Below are 20,785 nucleotides of genomic sequence, written 5' to 3' on the forward strand. Positions count from 1 at the left end.
GGTGGCGCTAAACCATTGAGCCACCGGGGCTGCCCCCACCCCCACCCCCATCAGGAGTCATTTTCCCATTTGACAGATTAAGCAACTAAAGCCCAGTGAACTTTTTCCATTACTCTGTGTGTGTGTATGTGTGTGTGTGTGTGTGTGTGAGTGTGTGTGTGAGAGAGAGAAAGAGAGAGTGTGTTAGAGGAGGAAGGGAGAAGACAATAGAATTAATATCTTCTTTCTACCAAGAGAAATCTCTGCCCCATGACTTTGTCTCTACAGACAAAACCAAGGAATACAAATATATAATAAGTCTTTTTCTCTCTTCTCTCTTTGGGAAATACTTGCCTCTTTTCATGAAACTATTATTTAAATCTTGTTTCAGTCTTCACAGTGAATTGAAAAGAACTAAGTAAACATCCTCTTTAATCATTATTTTTCTTCGGGAATAACTATTTATCTGACATAATTTAGCAATGACTTTTATTCCATTCTTTGGTGGCTTCCCTCATGTCTCTCAGTGGATTCTGTTTGTAAAGAGACCAGAAATCTTACTATGGGTGGTTCTTGACTTGCCTACCTGTACCCTTTAATATAATTCACCTTTATGTCCCCAAAAATCCCCTTTTGTGCAGACTCAAAGTTGTTAAGTCCTAGAAAATACAGATTTTGACCTGTGTCATTGTGGTACTCCAGGCAAGAGTTCAGTGTATGGTGCCAGCGACTTGACTCAGTGGCAATGTCTGTGCAAGTACTTGAATGCTTTGGTGCATCTTGGCTTTATTCTCTTAAAAAAACAAGTAGATATGAGAAAAATTCATGTATTATGAGTAGTTTTCCCCTGCTAATAATAGTCATAACAAGAGTTAATATGTGATCTGTGTCTGCAGCAGTTCTAAAAACATTACATATTTATCCTATTTAATTCTATCAACAACATCATGAGGTGGGCCTTTTTATTATTTCCATTTTACAGATGGGAAAACTAAATCTTAAATAACTTTCCAAAGATCACATGGCTACTAAGTGGTGATACGATGAAAAATGAGATCCAGTAGGCAAACCAAACACAGCAAAATTTCAGCCTCAGCAGCAGGTTGATGAACTGGATGACTAAGCATTCAATCATAAAGAAAAAAAAAAAAGAATATGCTGGAAGTTTATTGTTGAAGATAGCATCCAAAAGGCTAGATATAGCTGACAGTTTCATGAAAACTGAGTTTTTTTTTTTTTAACAAACATGTAAGAATGGTTTTCAGTTTTTGCATATGCAAAATATAGGTATTTTTCAGGAATTATTTATGTAGAAGATTGGGTGTATGTTGAATTCGAGCTCATGCTACCAATAATCTTCCCATCTGAGGCTCTGGGGATCTCGTCCGTATGAGCGTGCACATATGAGAGTCCTTTAGACTTCCACAACAGACAGAAACCACACTGCTACGTATTGAAGCATACAAGCTATTATATATTTTCATAATATAGAATTTTAAGGTATAGTAATCAACAGTGGCAAAATATTTCTGTCTTTGACATCATTTTTTTTCTTTTGTGAGATCCAACCTGTAATTGAGACCAGAGAAAACAGTATGGAAAAACAAATCCACGAGAACAGGATAAAAATATCACAAACAGCAAAATATGTCTGAGTATTTAAAACCGTATAGAAAAAATAAATTAGATGAACAATTGTGTAAATATAAATTAAAAAAGATGACATTCTTAATAAATAAAGTTTACTATTTACAATTTTATATATTGCTGAAAGACTTAACTTAGATCCATAAAAACACATAAACAGGAAAAAATAAAACCCAAAATAGGAGCAGCAAATTTATGCGCGTGAGGTACAGAAAAAGGATTGGAATTGTGTTTTGTTTTTGGTGTTTAGGTTTTTTTTTTTCTTTTTTTTTCTTTTTTTCCTTTTTTTTTTTTTTAATAGTAGTAGGCCAGTAGAATTCTCATGAGAACAGATTTTAAGCACTTCAATGGAGAGTCATTATTTGGTAGTTTCCAGAAGGTGCCAAACAGATTTCAACATCATCATAATTAGAAATACCCATATTAATTATAACAATAATAAAAAGGTATAATATGATACATAAATATGGAAGAGCAGTTTGTAATATGAATACATTTTCTCTAGACGAGATCACAGTTTTATTTTGTAAATATTACATTTAAGTATATATATACACACATATATGTACAACTATATATACATGTGCATATATATGTAAATTTATATTTATATATAATATCTTTATATAGATAGATATCTGCGGACAGGTTATTGATTATAGAGACCCAAGAAAGCAACGTAATAATTGTTCAAAATTCTCCTCACTGACTGCTGGTGTAGTAGTTTAAGAAGCCCCGAGTTGTTTGCACTCAGAATGCCGTATCTTCTTTAAATGGAACACTCGATGTGGAATTTTAAGTCTGAGAAGAAGAAGAAGGGATTTTAATGACTCCCTTCCTCTTGTGAGGTTGGAAATGGCCCATAAGTCTTGACTAGACCACAGTAAACTGACTTTTACACTGTAAGATGTAATTGGCTTTTAATCAAATTCTAGAACTGGTAAAGGCCAGAATGGGGGGGAGGGATCCAATTTACCTATGAGTGAAATATCCCCAACTACAAGCCTCTCTCTTAAGGTGGACTATGAAATCTAGGATCTCCAGCTTTATTCCTTGAAATATCAGATGAGCACTCCCTGTCTTTCTTAAGTGACCAATGGGCCTGTGCATTCTTGAAAAGTAACCCATGGACTTTGTGTGTCTCTCACAGATTGCCACAGCCCCTTTAAAACCTCAGGGCCTCACACCATCCCCTGCCATCCCACTGTGAGGTAGGTAAGTAATGTTATCCCCATTTTGCAGCTGGAGAAACTGAGGCAAATGGAGAAGCTATTTGATGACTTGTTCAAGATCACTGAGCAAACCTGCAGCCCGGAGTTAAGAACTCCAGGTTCCTTCTCTAGAGACATAACTCCTCTCTTGGCTGTCAAAGAATTCTCTTAAAGATCAAACAATTGGTAGGAATTTGGCAAAACTTGAGTAAGTTCAAAGAATAGGCTTTTATTCATTTGCTCTTTAGTTTTTATGTTTGCTGTTTGCTTGGTTTATTTTTGTTTCGTTTCTCAAAAACCACGGAAGTTACCTGTCTGGTCATGTAGCAGCTTTTTAGGAAAGTGGACCGTGCAGTGTGATTCTAAGTGCAGTCTTTATAAAGCCCAGTGCTCTACTGGTAAATACAAACATTTTATAACGTGAAAAGCACAACACACTATGTCCCCTTAATATTAGGCAAAACCAATTTCAAGCCCTCCCCACTCCCTACTACCACTGATTGCCACCAAACATATAGAGAAAATGCTCCCCCAACAACAACAACTACATATCCAAGGGGGAAGATGCCTTATTGCCTGGATCTACCACAATGTACAGAAAATAAGAGCATTATAAAATCCCACTTTATGTCTCCTGCTAGGGAATTTTTTATGCTTGTGTCTACCTACGCAGCCTGCAGAATAAACAGTTCCCTTTAGGAAGCACAAAAATAGGGGGTTTTTAAATTCTTATTTTTAATCATGCATTTTTATTTCCTTTTCATATCTTTGTCTTCTATCAATCTCTATCTGTACAGCTTCGATACCATCAATTTATTCTTTTCATTTTCCCACTTGAAGTAGTTCCAGAAAAAAAAATAATAAAACACACAAAACACAAAAACCTCAAAACTGTTAACTTGAATTTATGGTTTCCTTTCTTCCTTTCCTCCTTCCTGTTTTTTTTTCTTTTTTCTTTTTTTTTTCTTTTTAAAACACAGGTAAGACCTATAACAAATTGACAGTTACAACCAAGTTAAATTGAACCTGGAAGGGAGGTAGCTGAAATCTGTCTCAAAGAATTATTTTCAACAAATAGCATTTAAGCATGGGCCAAGGTGGGAAAAAGACCAAGAGAACTGTCTAGGCAGTAACTCAACATGCTGCAGCCAGGAGTAGCAGCTGATACCCTCCATCTTCAAAGCCCTACTATTTACGACCATAGATCGCTCCCTTTCCTACCATCCTAATTCAGCCACCAAAACAGACTTCCCAAGGACTGTCTTCCCTTAAGAGGTGGTTGGCACGGAATATGGGGGTAATACGAGTCCTCTGGGCATGCAGTTAGGGTTGTGGCTTGGAAAGGCTCCCCACAACAGGGTTTGGAGAACCATCTTCCTCATCTTTTCTTTCTTGCTGCCAACAGGCTAATACTTCTTCAGACCCAGAACCCCCAACTGTTTTAGGGCCCCCTGAGCTGCTGATCGATAGACAACAGTGCTTCAGATCTGCCTCCCTGTGAGTACTCCATTATCCTAAACAGGAGATCATCGAAGGGATAAGACAATGAGTCTATTCCCAGAAGGAAAATGAAGGCCGAGATCAGTGCATTGCATGAATAGAACGGAGTCTCTTTCACTAAGTTTTGAGAAGGGCCTTCCATGTGGGCATGAGGCTGGCCATCCGTCAAGTAGCCTGTCTTGACTAACATCCTTGGCAAATAGGAATTTATGAGTAACAGGTTTGAATGACGGTAAGGAGGAGACTGGGTGGCTCCTTGCTTGACTCAATCTGTGAGTCTGAAGATGGAAGTCAGCCTCTAGGAAGCTTTGCTCAGCTGGAGAGTGTGGGCACAGACAGGGTGAGAGTGAAGGAAGAAAGAGGACGGGGGTCCTGAAGGGAAGCTGGAGAGGTTTTCCTGTGGTTCCTGCATCCCCACCGTTAGTGATGGCGTCTTCAGGTCTCCAAGGCCTTTCACACTACTTATAGGTGTGATAAAGCAACTGGGAGGCCCACTCAGTTACCTTTCTTAGTTCATATCTTGTCAGCTAACCACACATGTTGATAACTCCACTAGGGCGAGAGAGGGGCTTTAACATCGGCCAGCATCCAAAGGTACTGGAAGGAGTACAAAATGGGATCTGTGCTTCCATGTTTATGATAATTTTGCTAAGGACTGGCCCTGGTAACTCTAGAAATTGCTCTGAATATACGTGAGATAGGAGTTTGTAAAAGAAGGAACTATAAAGGATATGAGCCTGTCTTTAACCGTGGTGGCAACCTCTCCAATCTGGAACCCAGTCTCAGGGTTTGGAACATGGTACGAGCCACACAAATCTAAGCACTGCATCCTAATTTATGGGCACCTGTGCGAAAAGCACCTTGGTATGTTGGCGTCTCAAGTGTTCTTGGTCGGCAGGTAATTGCAGTTGGGAGTAATACAGGAAGAAGCTTCCTGAAGTTATTTTTGATCCCCATAGGACCAAGGACAATGATTGAATAACAATGCCTACTTCCGGTGCAGGAATGAGGAGGGTCAGCACATATGCCTGGGGTTTCCCATTCCAATGCTAGATTCTGTTTTTGTTGGTTGTTTTCACTAGATTTGAGATGACAGTGATTTACAGCAATCTTTATGCGATACCCTCCCATTGCCTCACTTTCTCAGTTCCAGATCTTAGGAATTACGTCCAGCTTGACCATTCTCTCTACCTCATTCTGTATCAATTTCTTCTCATATTATTTCAAAAGCAGTGGACAAGTAACGGGTGGAAAACAGGCAAAGAGGACCCCAATGAGGTAGGGGCTTCCACATGCATGGGACTACCTTCCTCCCAACTTTTGGAGGCTAAACATGGGAAAGAGGGAAGGGCTGACTAACTGCAGGTGGGGATGGGTGTCCTGGTAGCTGGAAGACTGTGGAAAACATGATGCCCATGTTGGGTGGTTGGGGACTGAGGCTGTGAACTCTTTGGCTTCCCTCTGATGGCCCTCGAGAACACAGTTTAGACGCATCAAACCCAAGATGATTCTCTGTTCTAGGATTATAGCTGCTCAGGGCAACAGCAAAGTCCTCAGCACCAAAACCTGATCTAGCCTGGAGGGCCAGGAAAGCTTGGATAAGGAAAATTAACTCAAGAGTCCCCACTATCCCAGCAGTCTCTGGATGGCCCCAACATCACAGACATTTAACACTGGTCCCCTTGATTCTAAAATCTAACACTGGCTCAGACATTCTCGACCCTCCATGAGGGTTTCAGCATCTCCAGTCCCTCTACTCCCTTCCAGGATGAGAAGCCCACCCGTGGGGGTTGTAACTTCTCACCATGTGGGCCAATGAGGATTTTTCTCTTACAGAAGAGCTAAGACATGAGGAGCCGTGGGAAAATGTGGGTCACTTTTAAGGCAGACTGTTTGGTTGTGTGGGGTTTTTCCTAACCTAGTCCTACTATCTTGGGGGTACTCAATGTATAGGATAGAGCAGCAGGAAAAGTAGCAGCGAATGTGGTCCCAAGGCAAGATTTGGGGAATGGGTGGGTTCTGGAGGGATAGTATGGCCTCAAGCAGGGGGCTGTTATAATACCTTGACACTGCAACCCTATGCCATTTCCAGCTTGGCCTCAAACCCTGGAGTTGGGGTAAGATCCCCCATGGCAACAGAAGAATTTGGGGGCTTTTCATACCTTGGATTCTTTACCTCGTCCTGGGTTCTACTTCCCTAGAAGGTAGGTGATCGGAGACCATTTCACTTCTAATCCCAAAGGGCTGCACAACTGGACATGCCCTACATGTTCCAAGCCTTAGAGTGCAAGCTATCTTGACATCTCAACACTTGGTCTTGGCAGTTTCTGTGACTCTCTTTCTCCCAAGGACAGTACTGTCTAGGAGCTTGGGGAAGGAAAGACTGAGTGTGTTCCAGTCTCTCTCTGCTCAGTCTCCCAAACTGCCCTCGTGCAGATAGACGTTTGTTGGGGGTGCGTATGCATGCATGTGTACTAACCACATATGTGCACACTCCTAAATATAGAACATGTTTCTCGCTGTGGTTGTGTGACAATTGATGAGACTTTTAGGCTCTGGGACTGCACACTTATATGTGCAATCCATCTAAGACTTTGGGATGGGATTCCAATCCATCATCCAACATGGCGAAACTTGGTTCATGCGCCCCTACTATGAGTCCTTCCTGGGTGAAATTAAAGGCAGACCGGTTGGGTGCTAAGGATCCCTGGTGTGGGGAGGCCATTCCGTTGAGCAGCTGACTGTGAAATCAATACCAAAGGGATGCGGGTCCTGGCGCTGGGAATTCTTTGTCAACTCCTTGTCCTTCCTTAGCCATGGCTGTATCCCCGGAGGTCTTTCCGGCTGTGTTCTTGGGCCTGGGGGTCCCGACAAGCACAGTCACCTTGTAGGTCACAGGACATAGGGAAGGGGGTGACCTGTAGAGAGAAGGAGAGATGTGAGCCAGGTGGTTGGGTCTGATAGAGTAATTTTCAGACAAGTAGTGCAGAGCAGGAGGGGAATGACAGGATTGGGGGCGTGGGGGTGGTGTCAGGTAGCAGATTCAAGTTCAAGTCATAGCTCTGCTGCTTGCCAGCCCTGTCATAACTTTTACCAAAGTCATTACAATAGCAGCTTTCATTTTTGAGGGCATTTATGAAGGGTTAGGCAACGCTTTAAGATAGGTGCTAAAACCACCACCCTTTTATAGGCGGGGAAACAGGCTCTCTGGAAGGGGCAGCCATTTGCCCAAAGTAATGAGTGGCAGACGTGGTCATTAAGGTAGGATAAGCTATTTCTCTCTGAGCCTCAGGTTCCTGGATGTAGAACTGGCATCATCAGCCCCACCTCGCACTGGGAATTCTGAGGGCTGAATGAAATCATGGGTGAAAAACTGGAAGGTACCGTCCCAAAGCTGGTTGATAAGACTTGCACGACGGAATACCTAACTTACAGGGCTGCTGTGGTGGTCAAGTGAAATTAAGTATATGAAAGCGCCTTCTAAGAAAGACACACGCTAGGAATTTTGATTTGGGGAGGCAAGGATGAAAACAACCAGTGCATGTCTCAGCAAGCTCAGACCACTTTCCAGGGGGCCTGCGATCTCAGTGGGGGGCATTTCACATAGAGATTTTGCATAAGGCTCGGTTGAAGGCTCTCGGAAAAAGGTGAGAAGGGTACAACATGATCTGTTATCCACATATATTATGAAAGCTGGGGGAAAAAATGAAAAGAGATTAAACATTTTTTTTTAAATGGGAGGAGCACCTGGGTGGCTCAGTTGGCCGAGCATCCCACTCTTGATTTCCACTCAGATCGTGGTCTTGGGATCGAGCCTCATGTAGGGCTCTGCCCTGAGCATGGAGCTTGAAATTCTCCCTCTCCTTCTGCCTGCCTGCCTCTCTCTCTCTCTCAAAGAAAAAAAAAAAGGGAAAAGCCTGAGTTTTGGTTCCCAGTCCATTCCTTCACATGCTCTGTGACCTTGAGCTGGCTCTCCTTTCTACAAACCGAGAGAAAGAGCGAATGTCTTCTCGATGCAGCAGATGATCTTTCCAAAGAGCACAGTGCAGTCCCTGCTTGAGCCCCAGCCTGAGCTAACGCAAGAGGATTTCAGATTTCACCTCATTGCATCATGATATTTGCATATAACTTTTCCCAGAGGGTCCCCCATCTGCGCAGATGGATTTAATGACCTCATTCGCCTCCTGCCTAGGCAGGGTCTCCAAGTGCTCACACGGTCTCAGAGAACATCTTTGTCCTCCTCCTAGCCTGTGGACTCATTCTCTGTATCTAACTCTTCTCGCTGCCTCTTGGCCTGCCTGCCTCCCCTCCCTCACTCCCTCCCTTGCAACCTTTCTCCATCTTGCAATTTTGCAATGATTTGAAATAGAAGATTGAAGCCACTTATGTGATCTTGAGCGTCTGACAACTTCTCTGAGCCTCAGTTAATTCAGTCATTAAATGGGAATAACGAAAGCCTACACCTCCTGAGGTTGTGATGGAGGATAAGGGAACTGACGAAAAGCCTGTAACACCCAGTTCTTGGCATGTGCTCAGCGCACAGACCGACCAATCAAAGGATAGGTATCTCCTCATCTCTCTCCCTCAGTGAGGCAGGAACCACGTCAGTTTTGTTTTCTGAGCCTGAGCCACTGAATGAATGAATGTCTCTGTTCATTTCTCCATCTCTTACTGACCCTTTCATTGTACTCATGACTAGCACATCTCTGTTTCTCTTTTCAACTCCTAGAGCATTCCCAAGAATGTAAGCTTTCTCACCGAGGCTCCTTCCACGCAGTGCCTGTCTTTCTGCATCCAGCAGCTGGTCGTGCCCTGTTCAGGACCTCTACCTCCTTTTCATCATGCCTTTGCAGAGACTGTGCCTTCTAATCTAGAGAAGTCTTCCACAACCTCTTTATCTCTAAGAGAAGCAGAGAATGTTAGACTTGGAAGAGACCTAGAGGACATCCTCCAGTCCAAGTGGGGACACTGATGGCAGAGCCAAGTCCAAGTCTAATAACTGAGGTCAAGTGGGGAGAGTACGATCACGGGGGCCAGGAGGCCTGGACTGGCATCCTTGCTTGACTCCTAGTCACTGAGCAATTTCTGGAAAGTCCCTTCACTGTCCTGACGCTTAGTTTCTACATCTACAAAAGGCCGATTTTTGAAAACACTGTATTGCATACGGTTGTGAAGATCAAATGAGAATAAGCATCCAGAAGCCCCAGCACATGGCCTGACACTCAGGAGATGCTTGATGCTGAATACATATGTGCCGAGTCATATTTCCCACCAGCTCACATTTCGCCATCTGTGACACCTTTGCTGCCCGTTGTCCCCCTCTCCACCTCCCTTCCCTTTATCTGTTCTCTTCTCCTGCCCTTGCCCATGTTCTAACACTAGAATGATCCAGTTACCTCTAATGTCCTGTGCACAAATTCTGCCTCTGACCCATGAGGGATAATTTCACTTCTGATTTAGCTCCCATGCTTCCTGCTGCACCTCACATAGGCAAAACTGGAAGAAGTCTCTTAGAACAAGACCCCAAGTCCTCAGCATGAGATCAAGGCCTTGCATGATTTGCTCACACATACTTCTCGGGCCTCTCCTGGTCCCCTTCGCCTCCTCACTCTCTGTGGCTTATTTCCTTCTTGTTCTCTCAAATATCCCATGGGTTTTCTTACTTATTTTTCATCTATAATCAATATTTTATTGAAAAACTGACACGAAAATAGGAGATCACTGTTGTATAGCTTATAAAAGGAAACATAATTAGGTTATCTTGGTAGATCACCTGGAATTTCTGAATGTTAAGGCTTTCTGTGATAGAACACACCTTCGGGAGGTTGTGTGGATCATTAATGTTGCTTTCTTGCACATGAACACCCCTCTGTGAGTCTGGCCTTTCCTCTGTTGCCTGGCACAACACTGTTGAACCGCCTATACAAAGAACCACCATCTGAGCAAATCCCTAGCCATTAACATTCCTCTGCCCTCACTGCTGTGTCCTGACCAGCTTTCCTTCCGCTCTTGAGGTCCCATCTCAGGTGTCACCACCTCCCTCATTGGTCTGAACAAAGATGGCATTATCACCTACGTTCCACATCACAGCATCCTACGTAAGCCCTCTGTGTACCGAAATGCTCTGTATGTCACCCCTCTCTGGGCAGGGAGCCTGTCTTTCGTTGACCGGAGTCTTTATATAACAGGCACTCAATGGGCCCATGAATGGAGGAACAAAGGAATGCATGCATATATACCCAGAATCCAAGGCAGGGAGCCTCTGCTCTTGCACTCACTCACTGTGACAGGTGCAGGTTGCCCGCCTTCTCTGGGCTTCCCTTGCCCTAACCTGTACACTAAGATTCAATGTTAAAGGTCTCTACCTTCCCATCTGTCTGAAAACCTTCCTCAGCCTGAGAAGAGTAGAAGGCAAAAGTCCTGGTCAGAATATAGAAATTTAGACTTTCTCTCACAATCGCTGCCCTTTCTGCTATCCCCAGTTCCTTCAGCTTCTCCACAACCATCTGTTGCCAGGGCTCTGCCTCAGTTAGCTTCTCTGGCCGGCCTGGCCACCCTGGCTAAGTGGGCATGGTATGGCCGTTCTCGTTCCTCCCCAGGTCAACCCAGGCAGCTCTGACCTTTTCTCAAAGAAACATGTCTGAAAACCGAGAGAAGGAACCGCAATCAGAACATAACAAAGTCTGGAAGGCTTGGTCTCAGGAGGCAGATCTGGAGCCTTCTTATCTTCCATGCATGCTGGTATTGAGCCCTTGCTAGGAGTCTAGGAGGCAGACGAGCCTGGGTTCGGGTGTGGGCTCTACATTGGTGCTGCTTGACTTTCTGTAAGCCCTTGGCACCCTAGGGACTTTGTCTCCTCATCTGTAAAATCAGAGTCCTCGGAAAGACCTCACCGGATTCTGCTGAGGAGTCAGTGAAATAGCGTCTCCAAACCAGCTTACAGAGGTCCTAGTGCAGAGGCGACGTTCAGCAGCTTGTCTCTTCCACCTGCCTGCCTCTTGCAGCTCAGTGAACTGCCTGTTCAGAGCCTGCCCCGGGGTCTCCTCTTCTCACAAGCTTCCTCCCTGATCAAGGGCCTATGAGTAGGAACAGAAGGGTAGCGGCTGGCAGCTCCACCCCCCTTCCCAGATGGTTCCTGGGTCTGACCTGGGGAAGGTCCACGGCAGTGACCAACACTCAACCCCCACACTAGCACTTCCGGAGGGCCTTCCGTGTGCCAGAGGACTCCCACCTGCTGGCTAGCCCAGTCTGCACAACACCATGAGGCTAGCATGGTTAGCAACCCATCTTGTGGATGAGAAGACAGAGGTTTCAGAATGTTTAGAGCACAGCAAACTTGCCCCGGACCTCACTACCCCTCAGTAATGAGATGACAGGATTCAAAAGGCCACTCCAAGAACTCTGAGAACTTTTCAGCAAGTGAGAGTAAGAAGGCTCCTCCTCCACAGCCTGGACAGGATGTTGTTTTGTCTTTTTACAGCCAATAGCCTTTTATCCCTTTACCACGTGCCTGGCTGAGTGAACCCCGTGCGCATTATCTCACTCACTCTTCCCAGCACCCCTAATAAGGTGGCTATTCTTACTAGCCCCATTTTACTTCTTAGAGGAAACTACAATGCCCAGAGGTGAGTCACTTGGCTGGCAGGTGGCCTGGGATCTGCAGCCCCGTGTGTAACCTTCTCCTCGACACCGACCCCCCAGGAGGCAGGTGCAGCAGGAGTCAGGGTCCCCTTTTGACAGAGGGAGAAAGTGAGGCACAGAAAAAAGGGCCACATCCTGGTAAAGTTAGTTCTGAGCCCGATTCCCAGATTCCCTGACTCCCCAAGCAGCGTTCCACCTTCTCCCCCCCAATGGCCTCCCAAGGAAACCTACCACCCGCAGCACAAACGCTGTGGTGGCCAGTTTACATTTGGGATTCCCAGCACCGTGTGGTGAGGCTATCCCATAAATGGCTTGGCCACCCACTCTAGGATTTTGTGAACAAGCCCAGGTCAATGACTAAAGGCCAGGATTCTCTCCTTTTTTCCTCTGGGCTGGAGATGGTGCCCAGGCTCAGGGGCTTCTCCTCTGTGAGCTGCCCGGGAGAACAGCTCCATCCATATATGTGAGCGGCTCAGGAATGCAGCCCAGGCAAATGCACCGCAAGGCCCTGGCTGCGGGTCTCCCCTGATGCTGGGAGACAGGCAGGGCCAGGATTCTGACTCAGACTCAACAGGGAGGCCACAGCAGAGAGTGTGCAGCATGGGGAGCAAGGGGCGGCCTACGCTGAATGGCAGAAAGCCTTGACTATCCCCCCGCCCACTGCAGGAGCTTGGGCACAAGTCGCTTCACCACCTGAGTGCCAGGGATGTCATCATGTTGATGGAAAGATTTAATGAGATCAAGTGGACCAAGGTGTGATGTCAAGTACAAGGACTCGCTGTAAGCTCCTCGGAGGCAGAGGAGACACACGCCTGGCACGGGGCATGGGGGAGTCCATGAATAGAGAGGCTTGTTTCAATGTGGATACAGTGGTCATGTGGGTAAGGGAGGGGACGGTGGAGAGAAAGGAATGAGATTTGGGTTGGATTCCTTGCGCTGTCAGGGGCTCCGTGTATGCTATTAGGCAAGTTACTTTCATTTTGGTGGCTTCAGTTTCTCTGTAAAATGAGGGTAATGACAGTCCTGCCCTCTGGAAGTATTTTACATAAAGTATAAAATTCGAGGGAAGACCTTAGCATCGTCTATGGCTTATACTATGTGCTCAGTGAATGCTGCTGCTGCTGCCGATGGTGGTGGTGACAGTGATGCTGGTATTGATGGTGGTCATGGTGATGTTGACAGTGGTTATGAGGATGGTAATTTTGGGGGATAGGAGGGTCTGATCCCTTTGCAGGATCAAACGAAAATGAGTGTCTTATTCATCCACATGAAAAAGTCAACGCTACACCCCCAATAGGAAAAATCATAACATTCCAGAAGCCAGTGATTTTTGGGACAAGGAGGAATTAGTGTAGTCTGTTTAGTCATCTTCCTGTTGTCTTTTACTAATCTTCCAAGGTAAACATGTCTAGCCCCTCTTCCAGGAAGCCTTCTAGGATCCTCTACACTAGTTCAGTGCTTAGAATCACTGAAATACTCCTACGCTCTGTGGATAAAGTTCAGGTTCTCTGGATTGGTTTAAAAAGCCTGCTTAAGGTTCATTTTCTTACCTCTTACTACTTACATCCCCTCTCATCCTGTGCTCTAGCCACACTCAGGGAATTGGGGTTTCCTTAGCATGCCGCTTTATGTCTGGGCTTTTGCACAGACTGTACCCTCTGCCAGAAACTCTCTTTTCTCTCGCATCCTAATCCCTGGTCCTCCCTCCCCCACAGACTCCTTTTACCTGGCTATGACCTACTATGCCTTTCATGTCTCACCTTTGGTGTTTCCTTCTCCAGGAAGCTTTGTTGACTCTCCTCACTTGCTCTATCTGTCTTAATATACTCTAAACACATGGCCATTAGTCCACCAGACATGAACTCAGCATGGTCAGGACCAGGTCCATCGTGCTTGGGGCCTACAACAGTGTCCGTCACATAGCAGGTGCTCACCAGCAGGATATAGTGCAACTAGGGATACCTCATTGAACAAACAGATGCACATCCTTGACCTCACAAAATTTTCATTTGATCAGCAAGAGGGGAGGGATAATGAGATGATAAATATATTTTCTAGGATGTGCCAAGGTGATAAGGGTTATAAAAGAAAGAAAGAAGAGTGGAGGCCAAAGCAAATGGGTGCGTGAGTGCCAGGGGTGACGTAAGGTGGGAGGTCAGGATGGGGCTCATTGAGAACTTGACACTTGGGCAAAGACTTGGAGGAGGTGACACAGTGAGTCATGTGGATTAATGGGGAAGAATGTTGTCAGCTAAAGGAGGAGCCAGAGACAAAGTCTGTCAAAGGCAGGAGGACACCCAGCTGGACAGTCCAGAGGGCTGGAGTCAAGTGAGGGAAGGTACTGATAATAGGGGTGAGGTCAGAGAAGTGCTGGGGGTAGGCAGACAACCAAGGGCCTGATAGGTCATTGGGAAGACTGGTTTTTACTCTGCGTAAAATGGGGAGACACTTGAAGGGCTTTGCAGAGGTGTGATACCCCAAGACTTATTTAGGAGGACCACTCTGATTGCTGAATTGAGATTTTAAGAGCCACTGAGGCACATCACCAACTCTGCAGCCCAATACCCAACCTTTTAGCATGGACCACTCAGCTAAGTAGGCTGCTGTCCATCTACTGATTTTTATCTTCCTACGTCTTATAGAATCACTAGACTCCTTAGACCAATGGGCTACGCTTGGGTACAACGTCCTTTCACAAGAAACCAGGCTTTTACTTAGATTTAGCAAATAAACAGAACAACTCTATACCGAATGTCATCAGTTAGGCATGCCATCCTGTGCTGAGACATGTTTCTGGGATTAATTTCTTCTTAGCCGACTGGTCTCTGCTCCAAATAGCCTTCAGGTTCCTGCCAATGGCCAATTCCCTCAGGAAGCCATGTGGAGAATCTTTAGACATGAATATAATCCAAATGTCAAGAGATAAAACCCGAAGGTGAGCCTGGCCTGCCCAGCGTCACAGAACTAAGTCACAGAACTGGGACTACACCCCAACTTCCCAGACACCCTCCAGAACCAGTCTCTTAGCAGCTGTCTAAAACATGATCATAACTAGTGTTCCAGGCCACCACGCCTCACGAAACCTTGCCTCGCTGAATAAGTTAAGGCTGTTTCCCCGTCTTCCCTCAAACCTCCAACACATGGCTACTCAGAATGATTCCAATTATAAATGGATTTCTCTGTTGTTGTTATGAGGGTAGATTATCGAAGCAACCATTCTGGAAATCTGCTCTGTATTCGAGACTCCTCAAGGCTCCAACAGGAAAATAATAAACGGACATGCTGAGAGGCTGAGTCCTGCCCTTTCCTGTCTGCCCCGCACTACAGACAGGTGTCTGGATGGGAAACCGGTCACCCCGTCAGACGGAGTTTCCTGCACTGTCTTGCTCTTGTCTGCCAGCCGGGCCCGGGTCACCCCACAAGGCAGATGTGGGGAACAGCTGGTGTCTGGACAGACGAACACGGGGAGGAAGGATGAAGGCAGCAGACAGACATCATTCTGGGCCAAATGACCAGGAGGCCCTAGGCCTTGGAGACTGGGAAGAGGTTAAGTTAGAGAGTTGGCTAGAAGGATGTCTGCGAGAAGAGGCCATGCGCTCACGCCCGGGGCCTCCTGTCCAGGAGCACCAGGAAGGAAGACGCCCACCCACCAGGGGAAGGGCGAGACGCAAGCCCGTTACAACGGGATGCTCGGGACAGGGCTCCGAAGCAGCGCCTCGCGGCCTAGACTCCCGTTCTGCTGCTCAGCTCCGGCCCTCGTGGTGGAGGAGCCCGGCCCCTCCCAGCCTCAGCTGCGGGGTCTGGACGGTGAGGATAACAAGACAGCACCCGGGACGGGGCGACCGCGTGATGAGAAGAGCAGACTCGTGCCCCGTTACCACCAGGCTGGGCCCGTCGGCAGCCCTCAAGCGATGGTAGCGACTGCTGTTTGGAGCCAGGAAATCCTAAGTCCTCCCCACAGCTCCGCCACCTTGTATGAGTGACTTCACCTCTCTGAGCCTCAGCTCAGTCGACCTCGCCGGGGTTTTACCCGAGTCTCAAAGTGAGACGACACGCACAGAGACCCCAAACCACGGCCAGGCTCACAGGATGGGCTCCACGGATGAAATCACTGTCACGTAGGAAGGCCATGAAGCCGATCCGGCCTGTCAGTGACTTTCTGAGTGCCGGGCTGCGTGCTCGTGGGCAGGGACCTCCCACGATGGGTGCCCGGGGCCAAGAGTTTAGGTGGGAACTAAACGGGCCCAGTGGTAAGGGGCAGGGAGTGAGAGGAAGGAAGCCAGCCTCTGGCCCCTCTCCTGCTATAAGAGGCTTCCTGCTGTGGAAGCTGGAGACAGAAACCAGGACTTTTTTCCACTCAGAGGAAACTGCTGTCTGGGACGTCAGGGATGGCTGGCAAGCCTGGGAGCCTCAACGACTCCCCACCCTGTCTTTGCTGCCGGGAAAAGCTGCTTTCACCTTTGCCAAGGGGAGGGGTCCGATGGCCAAGGTTCCCTGGCAGGCGGGGTTCACGGCGAATTGTCTCCAACCAGAACGGGGAGGGTCATGCCCACGCACCCTGAGGACTCAGCCCCACACACAAGGAAGAGTCAGGACTGGGTTCAAACTCGGGCCTCGGCACTTGTGGCCAAGTGAACTCAAGCAAGTCCTGCAAGTGCTCTGAGCCCAAACTGGCTCACCTGTGCAACTGGGATGACAGTGACCCGTAAAAGGGGACGTGGGGCTTAAAGAAAGAGACAGGGGACAAGCATCTGGCAGGATGTCTGACCGCTGTGGCGATTCCCTTAAGGGTGTCTCTATTTCTCTATTCTCTATTTCTCCACCTGCTGGCTCTATAAGGCCGTCTACTGCAGGCAGTACAGCCGGGTGTACACGGGGAGAGAGCGTTAAAGCATCCGAGAAGCTGGACTTTACTCAGAAGTTAAACTGGGGAATTGAAATGGTAGAAGTACAAGTTTAATTTGAGATGCCTTTCTCCTCCAGAAGTCAGACTCCCAGGAATCTCAAATCTGAAGGAGGCCCCAAATACCGTGGACCAGGAACAACCATAGCAAAGCCAAATGCACCAGAAGAGAGGCCATCAGTCTGTCATCCACACACGTAGCGCTCGCAGGCTCTCCGTCCTGACTTCAACCACCCCTCACCTTCCCCAGGAAAGCTACTCCTCCTGCAGGTCTCAATGTAACCATCTCTGACCTTCACACCGGTCTCCGTAAGATTTGCACCTTTGCTGTCCTGCCCTTCTACGGAGGTACCACCACGCACGGTCGTATACCTCCCTGCCCACGCCTGGCTCCCCTAATAGGCCACGAGCCTCGCGAGAGCAGGTGCAGGTCTGTCTCGACTTGGCCCAGGGCTCACAGCTCGGTGCACTGCTGGGCCCACACAGGTGCTCGAGGAACAGGCGTCTCATTGAACGAAGGATGCTTGGCTAGCTGCATCCTGCAGCCCCGGCCGACAAGAAGGATCACCAATTTAACGTGGAAGAAGGGGGTCTTTTCACACAAAAAGCCTAAATTACATATATAATGTGGGTAGAAAAGGAAAGGGGGAAAAAAGACCAGGAAGCACATTCAGAACTAGCAAAGAACTGACTCTGGGTCCCTCACTAAAGAGGCAGCACTCACCTAAGAACCCTGACGTCTGAAATAATTGCAACTGAGCCCAGTATGAACATAGAGTCAAAATGGCCATTTGGTGTATATATATATATATTTTTTTCAAGTGACTGTAATAATTTGGAGTCTGCACCTGAACCTCAATCTCATGACTTCATGTTCCCACCATGCACTCTGTAGAAACAGCAATCCATTTAGGGGAGTCTCCCAATAAAAAATAAATTAGGATTTTTTTAATGTTTTCGTATATAAGTTATAGGTGGTAGGAAAATTCTTTTAATCAGAGCTGCTCTTGCTCCAACTGATGGTGTCACATGAATACTGTGTCATAATTCTACAAAAACTTCTATTTAAAACACAAACTCCCTTGTGCATTCACTTTTGAACACGGTGGACTCCCAACACGTGAAATCGACTCTCCTGTATGCTGTATTCGTTTGGCACCAGGGGTCAAGAGCCTTAAAAATGCTCACACCTTTCGTCCTAGTCATTTCCATTCTAAAAAGCCAACTGTCGAGGAACAGAGCTGGAGAAGTATCTACGTGCAAAGATACTCACGAGCATCGTTATTTTTCTTTGCAAGAAACCAAAGTAACCCAAGAGTTAAAAATAACAGCCCGAGGTGAATGGTCACATAAATGATGATACATCAGGACCCTCTGATAAATAATAATAGAGCAAAAACGACAGCTGGAAGGTTTATGATGATATCAGATCATTCTTAGGTATAAGATTTCCTATGCTGGGTCAAAACAGTATCCCAAACCGGAAATGCAGTGAGAGACCCACAGGAACACATATCCACACACTTAAACACGCGGTTCAATGTGACACAAGGAACCAGTGGCTGTTTCTGGGCTGTCAGACAGGAAGGGATTCTGCTGTCGTTCTGCTTTCTGGATTTTCCAAAAAAGTATTCTTTCATAATTGGGTGAAAACTAAAATCCATTAGTAGGAAATGAATTTTATTCTACTGTATTTGAGCAGAAAGTACAGACCTACACTAGGGATGATTTAAAAAAAAAAAAAAAAGGAGGCAGGCATGCTGAAATATTGCTCATCCGAGACTGGCTGATTCCAGAGAGCCCCCGCAGCTCAACCCAAAGATGCAGCCTGAGTGTGTTCCTTGGGTTTGCCCTGTTCATCCCCACATTCTAGGGTCAGAGCATCTTTCTTAAAGGAACTAATTCTTTTACGGATGGTGCGATACGGATAGCGACCCTGAAACCTTGCTCTGTTTCTGTCCCTCACTCTGCCACCAGGGACAAACCATTTCTCCTGTATGGGCCTCAGTTTACCCCCATTATGAAATGAGAACTGTGAGCCTAGATAATCACTGACAGCACTTCAGCCAGGATAGACCATGACTTGTCTCAGGAACACAGCTCCCCCTTCTTTAAAGAGAAAGAGATGATCTCAAATGATTTTTCAATGCAGATGGTAGATGAGTATAAAACCAGAGATCATTCCTCATGAACTCGTTTGTCACCCAGAGCACTTCTCAACCTGGGTTGCCCAGCTCTCAGCAGGAAGAGCGTGGGGGTGGCCACTCTTCCATGAGCAGTGGGTATGCAACATAGTCAAATATCCCACGTTGACTCGAGACACTTGAATCACTCCTGTTATACCTTAATATGCAAAGGACGAAAATCACAACCAAGACCCCTCCCCCCGCAATTTTACAAGTGTGAAAAACCAAACAGGTTATAAAATAATTAAAGGCTATGATTTACCTTGTTAAGAATGTCCCATCTTCTCTCTGCCCCTAGATGTTACCCAGACCCCCTAAAAATGCAAGTTCTCTCTAAGATTTTACCCTTTCTAGCCCCGGAAACTCTTTTCCTGGCCACCTTCCTGTTCCTTTCTCCTTATCCCTCAAGTCTCAGTGTCGATGCTGACCCCTTGGTAGAGCCTTTCTCCAGCCTCTGGCCTGGGCCCTCTCAGTGCTCTATCCTCCCCCTTATGAAAGTATTGATTACACTTGTACTTATCTGCTTCCACACCGGGCTCCAAGCCTTGAGGCTAAGGAACCACATCTGCAAAGATCATCCATGAGTCTGCCCACCAGCTCAGGGCCCGGCACATGACATTAGCTCAACTACTGGCTCAAAGAACAAAAAATACAATACAGTACAGCACAGCGTGTGAGCAAGTGCGGACACAACCAGGACCATGGGTCGTCCCGCATGCCAGTGATCCTGGCTAGGAACCAGGAGGGGCCTGCAGAGGGTGGCTGCCTGGGGCCTACCTTCTTGGTCTTCACCGTAGAGGCACAGCAGTCCCCACCATCGTAGTTGCAGAAGGCTCGGTTGTTGATGGCATCACAGTAATTGTCTCCCATGAAGGGCTGCAAGGGGGAAGAAAGGCAGAAGGAAGCAGCCTGTTAGTAACCTGGAGTTGGTGGGGGATGGCCCTGCACCATGATAATTGTTCGGCTCTCTCTCATCCTTTTAAAAACCTCTGCAGACAGCTTGCCTGGCTTCAAATGCCAACACCCCCTTGGACAAATTATTGCTTCTACCATTTGTAAAGACTTCTCTAGCCACGTTTTCTCCAACTCAACTGTGGTTATGCCGGTAGACACACCTGTAGGCTAGGGCATGCAAAGCCACAGGACGGATTGCTCACATCTCTCTAAAGCTTCTTCATACTTGAAGAAATGATTAGAAAATTTGAGGACCCTTCTCCTACTTTTCCTAGTAGTAGGTAATATAAAAACACCATTTATAATACAATATAAGCTGAATGTAATCTGCGCAAGACCTCTAAGGATCAAACCTAAGAATTCATAGGAACTTGGCGCAGTGGTCTGTGCATGATGGTGGGCTCCCTCCCCTCTAGCACTGGAGGACAGGTGTACTTGATGCCACATGCATTACGTGTTTGCTGTCTTCTTTGTGAGGTAAGCCCTGCCATTCCCACTTTTCAGATGAAGATTCTGAGGCTCAGAGCAAGCAAGGGGCTCAGCCGAGATCACCCTGGCAGGGGCAGAGCAGTAATATAAACCTACTCCGGCGTCTTATTTTTTCATTGACATTCAAGTCTGTATCAAGCACATATGGTTTGTTGCTTTTTTTCCCCTGTGTTCCTCCAACTCTGTGGTACCCCAAAGATGAGGGAAAAGATGATGGGGTTAAGTCATCACTGATCTGAACTGAGAGTAATCTTATGGGAGAGTCAGGAGTATAT

General features: G+C 46.6%; 1 protein-coding gene across 1 annotated transcript in view; it reads right to left on the reverse strand.

Moving 5' to 3' along the window:
* Positions 1–1,461: 1,461 nt before the first annotated feature.
* The window catches only part of PAPPA (pappalysin 1), a 239,259-nt gene continuing 219,935 nt past the window's right edge, over positions 1,462–20,785 (reverse strand). Inside the window, exons 21-22 of the mRNA XM_055301662.1 lie at positions 19,845–19,943; positions 1,462–7,255 (exon numbers count right to left, since the gene is read on the reverse strand). Coding sequence (XP_055157637.1) covers positions 7,148–7,255; positions 19,845–19,943 — 207 coding nt within the window. The 3' untranslated portion in view covers positions 1,462–7,147. The remainder of the gene's footprint in view (positions 7,256–19,844; positions 19,944–20,785) is intronic.

Source organism: Nyctereutes procyonoides, unplaced genomic scaffold, assembly GCF_905146905.1.
Source record: "Nyctereutes procyonoides isolate TBG_1078 unplaced genomic scaffold, NYPRO_anot_genome, whole genome shotgun sequence".
In the NCBI taxonomy this organism is placed as follows: Eukaryota; Metazoa; Chordata; class Mammalia; order Carnivora; family Canidae; genus Nyctereutes; species Nyctereutes procyonoides.